The sequence below is a fragment of the Ranitomeya variabilis genome, chromosome 1 (genome assembly GCF_051348905.1).
Source record: "Ranitomeya variabilis isolate aRanVar5 chromosome 1, aRanVar5.hap1, whole genome shotgun sequence".
NCBI classification, from domain to species: domain Eukaryota; kingdom Metazoa; phylum Chordata; class Amphibia; order Anura; family Dendrobatidae; genus Ranitomeya; species Ranitomeya variabilis.
Genome location: NC_135232.1, coordinates 1,149,158,621 through 1,149,172,927, shown reverse-complemented (window position 1 = coordinate 1,149,172,927; position 14,307 = coordinate 1,149,158,621). Strand labels below are relative to the sequence as shown.

The 14,307-nt window shown below is 46.4% G+C and overlaps 1 protein-coding gene across 3 annotated transcripts in view; it reads left to right on the top strand.

Annotated features, from left to right (window-relative positions):
- Positions 1–14,307, top strand: part of DYSF (dysferlin) — a 441,189-nt gene that overhangs the window by 208,807 nt on the left and 218,075 nt on the right. For all 3 annotated transcript variants that reach the window (XM_077280344.1, XM_077280346.1, XM_077280345.1), the window contains exons 24-26: positions 4,113–4,268; positions 5,165–5,296; positions 8,487–8,653. In XM_077280344.1, the coding sequence (XP_077136459.1) occupies positions 4,113–4,268; positions 5,165–5,296; positions 8,487–8,653 (455 nt within the window). The remainder of the gene's footprint in view (positions 1–4,112; positions 4,269–5,164; positions 5,297–8,486; positions 8,654–14,307) is intronic.

Genomic DNA, 14,307 nt, shown 5'->3' with positions numbered 1-14,307 from the left:
ACATTACAGCATAACAGAAATCACAGTTCAAAATAGATACCAGGAGGAATGAGGGCCCTGCTCGCAAGCTTACAAACTATGAGGAAAAGGGGAGACACGAGAGGTGGATGGTAACAATTGCTTTAGTTAAGAATTTAAGAGGGTCGTCTCCTGTTCCATCTCAGAGAATCACCTTTCTGGGGATGATCTTTGACTCCTCCCGAGGGCTCACAATACTCCCCCGGGACTAGGTCCTAGCAATCCGGCAGGAAGTACGAGTCCTTCGCCAGCCGGTCTCGCATACCATCCGGTTTTGCATGAGAGTCTTGGGAAGGATGGTGGCAGCGATAGAGGCAGTTCCAGCCCAGGGACTCTGGTCTTCACGGGAGTCAGCCCTCTCGATCAACCTTCTAGAGTTTCGGCAATTCGGCTGGCTCTACAGCACTTTCTTTATCTCCTGGCAAGACGCCTCGTCCAGATGCAATCAGACAATGCCACTGCCGTGGCGTACATAAATCATCAAGGGGGTACCCGTAGCAAGGTGGCCATGCATGAGGTAAAACAGATCCTCTGCTGGGCCGAAAAGTTCCACACTGTGATCTCGGCAGTTCATATTCTGGGAGAGGAGAACTGGCCGGCGGATTTCCTCGGCCGACAGGGTCTGGCGTCTGGGGAGTGGTCGCTTCACCCCAATGTTTTTCAACAGATTTACCAATGCGGGGGACCCTGGACGTGGACCTGATGGCCTCCAGGGTAAACACCAGAGTGCCCAGGGTTGTCGCCTGATACAGGGATCCACAGGCAATCACCGTAGATGCGTTAGTCCTACCTTGGAACCAGTTTCACCTCCCATACCTGTTTTCCTCTGCTACCACTGCTCCCAAGGGTCATCAAAAAGATCAAGATAGAGCGGGTTCCAGCAATTCTGGTCGCTCCAGATTGGCCGCGGTGGTCTTGGTACGCAGACCTAGTACAGCTACTCACCGAAACTCCCTGGTGGCTGCCAGATCGCGCGGACCTTCTCTCCCAGGGCCCGATCTACCACCAGAGCTCTGGGGCCCTGTGTTTAATGGCCTGGCCATTGAATCTTGGATTCTAACCCAGGCCGGGTTCTCCCAGAAGGTGGCCACTACTATTAGTGCCCGGAAGCCCGCCTCAGCACGTATCTACCATCACACCTGGAAGATCTTCTTCGCATGGTGCAGAAGAACGTGGTTATTTCCCTCTTCGTTTCTCTATCCCCAACATTTTAGCCTTCCTCCAAGCCGGCCTGGATTCTGGTCTAGCACCAAGTACCCTCAAAAGACAGATATCGGCCTTGTCTGTCCTTTTTCAGCACAGGATCGCTACCAATTTGCGGGTGAAGACCTTCATACAAGGCGTTGCTCACATAGTACCGCCTTACAAGGCTCCACTGTACGCTTGGGACCTTAACCTGGTCCTAGGGGTCCTGCAGGAATCTCCATTCTAGCCTCTTCAGGACATTTCCTTGACATACCTTTCCTGGAAGGTAGTATTTATAGTGGCCATAACATCCATCAGGCGGGTCTCGGAGCTGTCAGCACTATCCTGCCGAGCTCCGTCTTTTTGTTTTTTTCATCAGGAAAAGGTGGTGCTCAGGCCTGCATCCCTTTTTTTGCCAAAGGTTGTTTCCTCATTCCACATGAACGAGGACATTGTCTTGCCTTTGTTTTGTCCGGCGCCAACGCACCGTGTGGAAAAAGCTCTCCATACTGTGGATCTAGTGAGAACTCTCAGGAGATATATATCTCGGACGGCATCCTTTCGGCAGACAGACACACTGTTCGTCCTCCCCGAGGGTCGCAGGAAGGGACTCGTGGTCTCAAAATCGACCATAGCCAGGTGAATACGTTTGATTATCCAGGAGTCCTACCGCATCAGAAGCACAGTCGTTCCAACTGGGATCAGGGCACACTGTACTCGGGCAGTGGGCCCTTCCTGGGCTCTTCGGCATCAGGTAATATCCATATTATTATAATTATCCTTGCGGACATACATTCTTCGGGATAATAGGGAAGAGACAGGAGGTCGGTGTGCTGCAGCACTGGTGGTGGTGAGGCGGCAGCTCTGGTGGTGGTGAGGCGGCAGCTCGGGTGGTTGGTGAGGTGGCAGCTCGGGTGGTTGGTGACGTGGCAACGGCTCAGGTGGTTGGTGGGGCGGCAGCTCAGGTGGTTGGTGAGGCGGCAGCTCAGGTGGTTGGTGAGGTGGCAGGCCAGGTGGTTGGTGAGGCGGCAGAATGGTTATTACAGGCTGTAGGCTTTCCTGAAGAGATGGGTTTTCAGGTTCCATCTGAAGGATCCGAGGGTGGTGGATAATCGGACGTGTTGAGGCGTGGAATTCCAGAGGATGGGGGATATTCGGGGGAAATCTTGGAGGCGGTTGTGTGAGGAACGGATAAGTGTGGAGGAGAGTAGGAGGTCCATACTCAGGCCTCAGTGGATGCAAGTCTGGGTAGGAGGATTCTCCAGGTGGTGGTAGCACATCTATAGGCAATAGGTGCTTAGGGATTATACCGTGGAGTTGGTTTCCCACCCAGGGACTACTTTAGGACGTCCCACAATCCTGTTTCCCCAATGAGATGTAGGAGAAATATGGATTTTTGTGTTACTCACCGTAAAATCCTTTTCTCCGAGACCCTCATTGGGGGACACAGCAGCCACCCTATTAGCCAGATGGCTTCTTCTTTATTATTCGGTGTTTTTTGTTTCTAGACATTTTGCACCTGTGTTAAAGCTGATTTGTTTTTATTTGTTGTTCTCCAACTGCTTTTTTGCACCAAACTGGGCTCGACTGCGGCCAGTGTCAGGGTGTATACGGCGGAGGAGGAGCTAACCTTTTTTATGTTTACTTAGTGTCAGCCTCCTGGCGGCAGTAGCCCCCAATAAGCATCTCGGAGAAAAGGATTTTACGGTGAGTAACACAAAACGCCATATTTCATTACATTAACCAGCCCACTAGGACTAACAGACATGATAGCAAACTACACATAGATATCTACGGTAATTATTAATTTTTCACTCTTCACATCGACATACCTACAAATCACAAAATAGGACTCTTCTCTTTGTGCTGAATTTCACTATACATTACAGACATTGCTTAAAGTTGGGTGTCACGGCCCTTGGCTGAATGTCTTGCATACTTAAGATTTAGGTGTGAGGAGCTCACTTTTCCAAGTTGCTTTCGGAAGGTTGCTGGACTCGAGGGTCCCAAGTCTGCATTGGGCGAAACCTTAGAAAAAGGTTTTTTGATCCAGTATGTTTTTGGCACATCCATGACTCGTGTCAGAAGCTTCACCATTACCAATCCTACCAGGGATGTGGAGAGCTGTATTTTAGTCTAATTAGTCCTGGGGCAAAGTCACATTTAATAATCTGCAAAAAAATGTGGTCAAAATAAAGAAAATATATTAATGTCATCTTCTGCAGAGAAGAGCAATTAAAAGCATATTTCACTGCAAGTCGAAAGATGGAATTTTTGGTGATTAAGTCATGGCAGACTGCTAGGGTTGAGATGAATCCAGGTTCCTGCCATCTTCTCACCACATAAATAGACCCAGTCACCCAGAATAGACCATAAAGATTTTTATAGAAGCTTGAAGTTACCAAAACCTTGATGACTTTCTGCTTAGAAATAAAGTTCTGTATGATATTATTTCCTAAAGAAATAGTCTTCTTCACAGTCACGCCTCGCCAATTCCACCCACTTGTGGCATTTTTTGTGGTGGGAACAGGTCATTGAGACGAGTATAATTGTGTGTCCCAAAGATCATTGAACGTTCAACTCAACCTCAGCGGTTTCTAGTATCTTTCAAGTTCTGTTGAAGATCAAGTGTTGGGTTATGAGTAGGTGGTCTCTTAATCTCTGCCAAGTGTGGTCATCGGTACAGTCTTAGATGAAGACAACAGTCCAGGCAGCCAGTTCCTTGGCCTCGCCCATCTTTTCCATCATTGGCAGAAGCCCTCTTTGCAGATAATACTAAATGTTAATGATTCCTGTCTGCGTTGTGGTTTCTTCTTTTCCATAATTTTCCAATTTTCAGCTGTATTCTTTTATGTGTTTGTTGGAAAGGTTCACTAATAATTTGTGAATCTGTATATTTTTTTTTTCAGCCGCAGAACAGCTTGCCAGATATAGTGATTTGGATGTTACAAGGAGACAAGCGTGTGGCTTATTACAGAATACCAGCCCATCAAGTCCTTTTCTCCAGGAACGGGGCCAAATGTTGCGGCAAGCACTGCGGGAAACTTCAGACGATATTTCTTAAAGTATGTTTTCATTTCTATTAGTGCAAGTTTCTTTGGTACAAAGGTAATTGGCTGGGGTCCACCATGATTTGACTATAGACTTGATTCAACGTGACAGAAATCGGAACCAGAATCCAAGCAGAATATTTTTTAAATGTTCATCGAATTAGTGGAATTCGACCAAGAACACAATTCTATTATTTCATAATTAGGTTATTCTCTTACAAGTCGGATGGCTTACTTTATTCTCTCCAGCCCGTTACTATTGTACAGCTGTATCATCGTTCTTGGCTGACTCGATTTTCCATTCCCAATCCCCATTTGGAAAGATGTTCACACATATAATAGACAAATATTATGTGATGTTATCAAGTTGTCAAGCTAGAGTAGTCTACCGCACTTGTGCCAGTGACACCTCCATTTCACGTGTCTACTCTCTACATAACTCAGGTCAGTCCTTAAGTTACTGCCTCTTCTGATGTTCCAAAAGACCAACTCTTCATCGTTTGTTATTGACCTCTACTTACGGGGGCTCAAAAAGTAGCAGACGGCGTCCAAACAGGTGACATTCCAAACAAGACGTCTTTTATTGTGCATATACCAAAGACAACATTTCGACCAATGTCAGGTCCTTGTCAAGTGGCAAAAACCTGACATGGGTCGAAACGTCGTCCCTGGTATATGGCAGAATAAAGAGTCCCTGATAGGAATATCACCTGTTTGGATGTTCTCTAATAAGGGGGTCTAGGTGTCTCCTTATAGTGCTTAGGACTTTTCGGCTGGTTTGGTATGGTATAAGTTTCATCGTTGAGAGTTTTCAAAGGGTCTGAACAAAAGTTTTTGGAACAAAATGACAACAATTTACCGTAAATCTTTTCTTTGAATTATTGATAGTTATATTACATTTTTTTTTTCAGTTTCCCCAAGAAGGAAATAAAGGAGCAAAAATGCCAGGACAGGTCCGGGTGCAGTTGTGGTTTGGGCTGTCCGTGGACCAGAAAGAGTTCAATCAGTTCGCTCAAGGAAAGCTCTCGGTGTTTGCAGAATCGGTAAAGTTCCAGTACTATTCGATCTCCTTATAAATTCCGTTTATTGTGCGCACATTGTTGGCCATTTTCATAATTTGTTTGGCCGTGCTTTCCTTCTCATCCACTCTTGACCCTAAACATCAGGCTGAATGTCTTTGACCGTATCCTATATTATCTTTTTTATCCTATCCCATCACATCCTATCCAATTCCTTCTGTATGATTGCATCTTATTCCATCCGATCCTCTTGTGTGTGGTTCTTTTTTATCCTATCCCATTTTATTCTTTCCAATCCTTTCCTAACCTTTCCTATCCCATAATATCCTGTTTTATTCTATATCCCTTTTAACTGATCTAAAGTCCCTATACTTTGGGCCAATCCTAGGCAATCGCTCATCATGATCTCGATTGCTCACTCATTTGGCTGATTGATTGTTTATGCCGGCCCTGAGTCATCGTTGTTGGCACTACCACACTTGTTATAGTGCTGCTGACAATATGGAAGCTATACAGTAACAGAAAAATCCTATTGATGACCATTAGTCTGGATACAATTTGCTTTGACCCGTGTAAAAAGGCCTATAAATCGTACCTGGTCATAAGATCTACTGACCCTCAATATCAGTAGACATCTGCCCATGTAATCCCGGCTTTACTCTGTTCATTTCCACATTTTTAGCCATCGGAGTTCTACGTCCATTGCTTTTTACCTTTATCTAACCTACTGTACTCAGTTCTATCTTATATTACCCCATCCTGCCCTCTTTATCATAAACCTGATCTAATTGGCTCCTTTTTTTGTAACTTTATGGAGGGAATATGTCACCATGAAAATGCTCCCTGATCTACCAGCAGCTTGTTATAGAGCAGGAGAAGCTTTGGTGGAAAATATTTTTTATAACTTGAAGCTTGTTGATTGAACTTCCTGTTCATTCTGAGCTTAGGAGTCCAGTGGGCGGTCCTAACTAAATTGGCCTCCTGATGTGATGACTGATTTCATCCAATGATTTCAAGTTATTCTGATTTGTTTTTGATTCACAGCTATATATCAATCTGCTGCAACATGGAGGTGATCGAGAAGACTTTGCAGGGTGTCATTTTCCTTTTAATTGATGGTACAGTTGTGCTCAAAAGTTTATATACCCCGGCAGAATTTTTGCTGCCTTGGCCTTTTTTCAGAGAATATGAATGATAACACCAAAACTTTTCCTCCACTCATGGTTACTGGTTGGGTGAAGCCATTTATTGTCAGACTACTGTGTTTTCTCGTTTTAAATCATAATGACAACCCAAAACATCCAAATGCCCTGATCAAAAGTTCACACACCCTGGTGATTTTGGCCTGATAACATGCACAGAAGTTGACTCAAATGGGTTTCAATGGCTACTAAAGGTAACATCCTCACTAGTGATGAGCGAGTATGCTCGGTACTCGAGTTTTCCGAGCATGCTCAGGTGTTCTCCGAGTATTTTGGGTGTGATTATGTTTTCGTCTCCGCAGCTGCATGACTTGCGGCTGCTAGCCAGCCTGAATACATGTGGGGATTCCCTAACAAACAGGTAATCCCTGCATATGTTCAGGCTGTCTAGCAGCCGCAAATCATGTAGCTGCGGAGACAAAAACATAATCTATGAGCACGCCCAAAATACTCGGAGAACACCCGCTCATGCTCGGAAAACTCGAGTAACAAGCATACTCGCTCATCACTAATCCTCACCTGTGACCTGTTTGCTTGTAATCAGTGTGTGTGCATAAAAGCTGAGTGAGTTTCTGGGATCCAGACAGACTCTTGCATCTTTCATCCAGCCACTGACATTTCTGGATAGTGAGTCATGAGAAAAGCAAAAGAATTGTCAACGGATCTATGGGAAAAGGTAGTTGAACTGTATAAAATAGTAAAGGGATACAAAAAGATATCCAAGGAATTGATAATGCCAGTCAACACAAAAAGATATCCAAGGAATTGATAATGCCAGTCAGCAGCGTTCAAACTGTGATTAACAAATGGAAATTCAGGGGCTCTGTAAAAACAAAACCACGGTCAGGTAGACCAACAAAAATGTAATCCACAACTGCCAGGAAAATTGTTCAGGATGCAAAGAAAAACCCACAAATAACATCAGCTGAAATACTGGACTCTCTGAAAACTAGAGGTGTGGCTGTTTCAAGATGCACAATAAGGAGGCACTTGAAGAAAAATGGACTGCATGGTCGAGTCGCCAGAAGAAAGCCATTACTGCGCAAATGCCGCAAAGTATCTTGCCTACAATACGCAAAACAGCACAGAGACAAGCTCAAAACTTCTGGAACCAGGGTGAATTTGGAATGCTGAGTCCAAAATTGAACTTTTTGGCTACAACCATAAACGTTACATTTGGAGAGAGGTCAACAAGGCCTATGATGAAAGGAACACCCTTCCTACTGTAAAGCATGGAGGTGGATCGCTGATGTTTTAGGGATGTGTGAGCTACAAAAGCGCAGGAAACTTGGTCAAAGTTGAAGGAAAGATGAATGTAGCACGTTATCAGCAAATACTGGAGGCAAATTTCCACTCATCAGCCCGGAAGCTGCGTATGGGACGTACTTGGATGTCCTAACATGACAACGATCCAAAACACAAGGCCAAGTTGACCTGTCATTGGCTAAAGCAGAACAAAGTGAAGGTTCTGGAGTGGCCATATCAGTCTCCTGACCTCAGTATCATTGAGCCACTCTGGGGAGATCTCAAGCGCACAGTTCATGCTAGACAGCCCAGGAATTTACAGGAACTGGAGGCTTTTTGCCAAGAAGAGTGGGCAGCTTTACTGAGAAAATAAAGAACCTCATCCACAACTACCACAAAAGGCTTCAAGCTGTCATTGATGTTAGAGGGGGCAATACACGGTATTAAGAAATGGGGTATGTGAACTTTTGAGCAGGGTCATTTGGATGTTTTGGGTTCTCGTTATGATTTGAAAAGAGAAAACACAGTAGTTTGACAATAAATGGCTTCACCCAACCACTAACCATGAGCAGAGAAAAAGTTTTGAGCACGACTGTATATCTGTAATGACGCGTTGTGGTTTCCTTCGAAGCTTTTTATAATTGGTTATCCCTTTTGTACCTAATTGACCAGTGACTACAAGATGTTAGAAGAAATAGTTCAGCAACATCACTTATCATCACTACGGATCACACATATTGAGATTGACAGCATCCTTTGTGTTTCAGTACGAGAACCAGACCAAGCTGGCTTTAGTGGGCAGCTGGGGAACCACTGGGCTGACATACCCAAAGTACTCAGATGTGACAGGGAAAATCAGACTTCCAAAGGAAAGTTTCAAGCCCTCCAGTGGATGGACGTGGGCTGGAGACTGGTTCATCAGCCCAGAGAAGACGTGAGTTCAGATTGTACACTGCTTCTTAATGTCACATTATTTCTAGAGATGGTGCAAATCGATATAGAGGACCAGTAATCTGTAATCCTGACATCTGTGGCTCGTCTGGTGCATGGTGTACATCTCCTCATCCTCACAGTCCTATGGTGTACATCTCCATCCCCACACTCCTATGGTGTACATCTCCTCATCCTCACAGTCCTATGGTGTACACCTCCATCCTCACACTCCTATGGTGTACATCTCCATCCTCACACTCCTATGGTGTACATCTCCATCCTCACACTCCTATGGTGTACATCTCCTCATCCTCACAGTCCTATGGTGTACATCTCCATCCCCACACTCCTATGTTGTACACCTCCATCCTCACAGTCCTATGGTGTACACCTCCATCCTCACACTCCTATGGTGTACATCTCCATCCTCACACTCCTATGGTGTACATCTCCATCCTCACACTCCTATGGTGTACATCTCCTTCCTCACACTCCTATGGTGTACACCTCCATCCTCACACTCCTATGGTGTACATCTCCATCCTCACACTCCTATGGTGTACATCTCCATCCTCACACTCCTATGGTGTACATCTCCATCCTCACACTCCTATGGTGTACATCTCCATCCTCACACTCCTATGGTGTACATCTCCATCCTCACACTCCTATGGTGTACATCTCCATCCTCACACTCCTATGGTGTACATCTCCTCATCCTCACACTCCTATGGTGTACATCTCCATCCTCACAGTCCTATGGTGTACATCTCCTTCCTCACACTCCTATGGTGTACATCTCCTCATCCTCACAGTCCTATGGTGTACATCTCCATCCCCACACTCCTATGTTGTACACCTCCATCCTCACAGTCCTATGGTGTACACCTCCATCCTCACACTCCTATGGTGTACATCTCCATCCTCACAGTCCTATGGTGTACATCTCCATCCTCACACTCCTATGGTGTACATCTCCATCCTCACACTCCTATGGTGTACTTCTCCATCCTCACACTCCTATGGTGTACATCTCCATCCTCACAGTCCTATGGTGTACATCTCCCTCCTAACAGTCCTATGGTGTACATCTCCATCCTCACACTCCTATGGTGTACATCTCCTTCCTCACACTCCTATGGTGTACATCTCCTCATCCTCACACTCCTATGGTGTACATCTCCTTCCTCACACTCCTATGGTGTACATCTCCTTCCTCACACTCCTATGGTGTACATCTCCACCCTCACAGTCCTATGGTGTACATCTCCTTCCTCACACTCCTATGGTGTACATCTCCATCCTCACACTCCTATGGTGTACACCTCCTCATCCTCACAGTCCTATGGTGTACATCTCCTTCCTCACACTCCTATGGTGTACATCTCCATCCTCACACTCCTATGGTGTACATCTCCATCCTCACACTCCTATGGTGTACATCTCCTTCCTCACACTCCTATGGTGTACATCTCCATCCTCACAGTCCTATGTTGTACACCTCCATCCTCACACTCCTATGGTGTACATCTCCATCCTCACACTCCTATGGTGTACACCTCCATCCTCACACTCCTATGGTGTACATCTCCATCCTCACACTGCTATGGTGTACATCTCCATCCTCACACTCCTATGGTGTACACCTCCATCCTCACACTCCTATGGTGTACACCTCCATCCTCACACTCCTATGGTGTACATCTCCTTCCTCACACTCCTATGGTGTACATCTCCTCATCCTCACAGTTCTATGGTGTACATCTCCCTCCTCACACTCCTATGGTGTACATCTCCATCCTCACACTCCTATGGTGTACATCTCCATCCTCACACACCTATGGTGTACATCTCCATCCTCACACTCCTATGGTGTACATCTCCCTCCTCACACTCCTATGGTGTACATCTCCATCCTCACACTCCTATGGTGTACATCTCCATCCTCACACACCTATGGTGTACATCTCCATCCTCACACTCCTATGGTGTACATCTCCATCCTCACACTCCTATGGTGTATATCTCCATCCTCACACTGCTATGGTGTACATCTCCATCCTCACACTCCTATGGTGTACATCTCCATCCTCACACTCCTATGGTGTACATCTCCATCCTCACACTCCTATGGTGTACATCTCCATCCTCACACTCCTATGGTGTACATCTCCATCCTCACACTCCTATGGTGTACATCTCCATCCTCACACTCCTATGGTGTACATCTCCATCCTCACACTCCTATGGTGTATATCTCCATCCTCACACTGCTATGGTGTACATCTCCATCCTCACACTCCTATGGTGTACATCTCCATCCTCACACTCCTATGGTGTACATCTCCATCCTCACACTCCTATGGTGTACACCTCCATCCTCACACTCCTATGGTGTACACCTCCATCCTCACACTCCTATGGTGTACACCTCCATCCTCACAGTCCTATGGTGTACACCTCCATCCTCACAGTCCTATGGTGTACATCTCCATCCTCACACTCCTATGGTGTACACCTCCATCCTCACACTCCTATGGTGTACACCTCCATCCTCACAGTCCTATGGTGTACACCTCCTCATCCTCACAGTCCTATGGTGTACATCTCCTTCCTCACACTCCTATGGTGTACACCTCCATCCTCACACTCCTATGGTGTACATCTCCATCCTCACACTCCTATGGTGTACACCTCCATCCTCACACTCCTATGGTGTACACCTCCATCCTCACAGTCCTATGGTGTACATCTCCATCCTCACACTCCTATGGTGTACATCTCCATCCTCACAGTACTATGGTGTACATCTCCATCCTCACACTCCTATGGTGTACATCTCCATCCTCACAGTCCTATGGTGTACATCTCCATCCTCACACTCCTATGGTGTACATCTCCATCCTCACAGTACTATGGTGTACATCTCCATCCTCACACTCCTATGGTGTACATCTCCATCCTCACACTCCTATGGTGTATATCTCCATCCTCACACTGCTATGGTGTACACCTCCATCCTCACAGTCCTATGGTGTACATCTCCATCCTCACACTGCTATGGTGTACATCTCCATCCTCACACTCCTATGGTGTACACCTCCATCCTCACACTCCTATGGTGTACATCTCCATCCTCACACTCCTATGGTGTACATCTCCATCCTCACAGTACTATGGTGTACATCTCCATCCTCACACTCCTATGGTGTACACCTCCATCCTCACACTCCTATGGTGTATATCTCCATCCTCACACTGCTATGGTGTACATCTCCATCCTCACACTCTTATGGTGTACATCTCCATCCTCACAGTCCTATGGTGTATATCTCCATCCTCACACTCCTATGGTGTACATCTCCATCCTCACACTCCTATGGTGTACACCTCCATCCTCACACTCCTATGGTGTATATCTCCATCCTCACACTGCTATGGTGTACATCTCCATCCTCACACTCCTATGGTGTATATCTCCATCCTCACAGTCCTATGTTGTACACCTCCATCCTCACACTCCTATGGTGTACACCTCCATCCTCACACTCCTATGGTGTACATCTCCATCCTCACAGTCCTATGGTGTACATCTCCATCCTCACACTCCTATGGTGTACATCTCCATCCTCACACTCCTATGGTGTACATCTCCATCCTCACACACCTATGGTGTACATCTCCATCCTCACACTCCTATGGTGTACATCTCCCTCCTCACACTCCTATGGTGTACACCTCCATCCTCACACTCCTATGGTGTACATCTCCTCATCCTCACAGTCCTATGGTGTACATCTCCATCCTCACACTCCTATGGTGTACATCTCCATCCTCACACTCCTATGGTGTACTTCTCCATCCTCACACTTCTACGGTGTACACCTCCATCCTCACACTCCTATGGTGTACATCTCCTCATCCTCACAGTCCTATGGTGTACATCTCCATCCTCACACTCCTATGGTGTATATCTCCATCCTCACACTCCTATGGTGTACATCTCCATCCTCACAGTCCTATGGTGTACATCTCCATCCTCACAGTCCTATGGTGTACATCTCCATCCTCACACTCCTATGGTGTACTTCTCCATCCTCACACTTCTACGGTGTACACCTCCATCCTCACACTCCTATGGTGTACATCTCCATCCTCACACTCCTATGTTGTACATCTCCATCCTCACAGTCCTATGTTGTACATCTCCCTCCTCACACTCCTATGGTGTACATCTCCTCACCCTCACACTCCTATGGTGTACATCTCCTCATCCTCACACTCCTATGGTGTACATCTCCCTCCTCACACTCCTATGGTGTACATCTCCATCCTCACAGTCCTATGTTGTACACCTCCATCCTCACACTCCTATGGTGTACATCACCTCATCCTCACACTCCTATGGTGTACACCTCCATCCTCACAGTGCTATGGTGTACACCTCCATCCTCACAGTTCTATGGTGTACATCTCCTTCCTCACACTCCTATGGTGTACATCTCCTCATCCTCACAGTCCTATGGTGTACATCTCCATCCTCACAGTCCTATGGTGTACATCTCCATCCTCACACTCCTATGGTGTACATCTCCATCCTCACACTCCTATGGTGTACACCTCCTCATCCTCACAGTCCTATGGTGTACATCTCCTTCCTCACACTCCTATGGTGTACACCTCCATCCTCACAGTCCTATGGTGTACATCTCCATCCCCACACTCCTATGTTGTACACCTCCATCCTCACAGTTCTATGGTGTACATCTCCATCCTCACACTCCTATGGTGTACATCTCCATCCTCACACTGCTATGGTGTACATCTCCATCCTCACACTCCTATGGTGTACATCTCCATCCTCACACTCCTATGGTGTACATCTCCATCCTCACACTCCTATGGTGTACACCTCCATCCTCACACTCCTATGTTGTACATCTCCATCCTCACACTCCTATGGTGTACATCTCCATCCTCACACTCCTATGGTGTACATCTCCCTCCTCACAGTCCTATGTTGTACATCTCCATCCTCACACTCCTATGGTGTACATCTCCCTCCTCACACTCCTATGGTGTACATCTCCATCCTCACACTCCTATGTTGTACATCTCCATCCTCACACTCCTATGGTGTACATCTCCATCCTCACACTCCTATGGTGTACATCTCCCTCCTCACACTCCTATGGTGTACATCTCCATCCTCACACTCCTATGGTGTACATCTCCATCCTCACACTCCTATGGTGTACATCTCCATCCTCACACTCCTATGGTGTACATCTCCCTCCTCACACTCCTATGGTGTACATCTCCATCCTCACACTCCTATGGTGTACATCTCCATCCTCACACTCCTATGGTGTACACCTCCATCCTCACAGTTCTATGGTGTACATCTCCATCCTCACACTCCTATGGTGTACATCTCCATCCTCACACTCTTATGGTGTACATCTCCATCCTCACACTCCTATGGTGTACATCTCCATCCTCACACTCCTATGGTGTACACCTCCATCCTCACACTCCTATGGTGTACATCTCCATCCTCACACTCCTATGGTGTACATCTCCCTCCTCACACTCCTATGGTGTACATCTCCATCCTCACACTCCTATGGTGTACATCTCCCTCCTCACACTCCT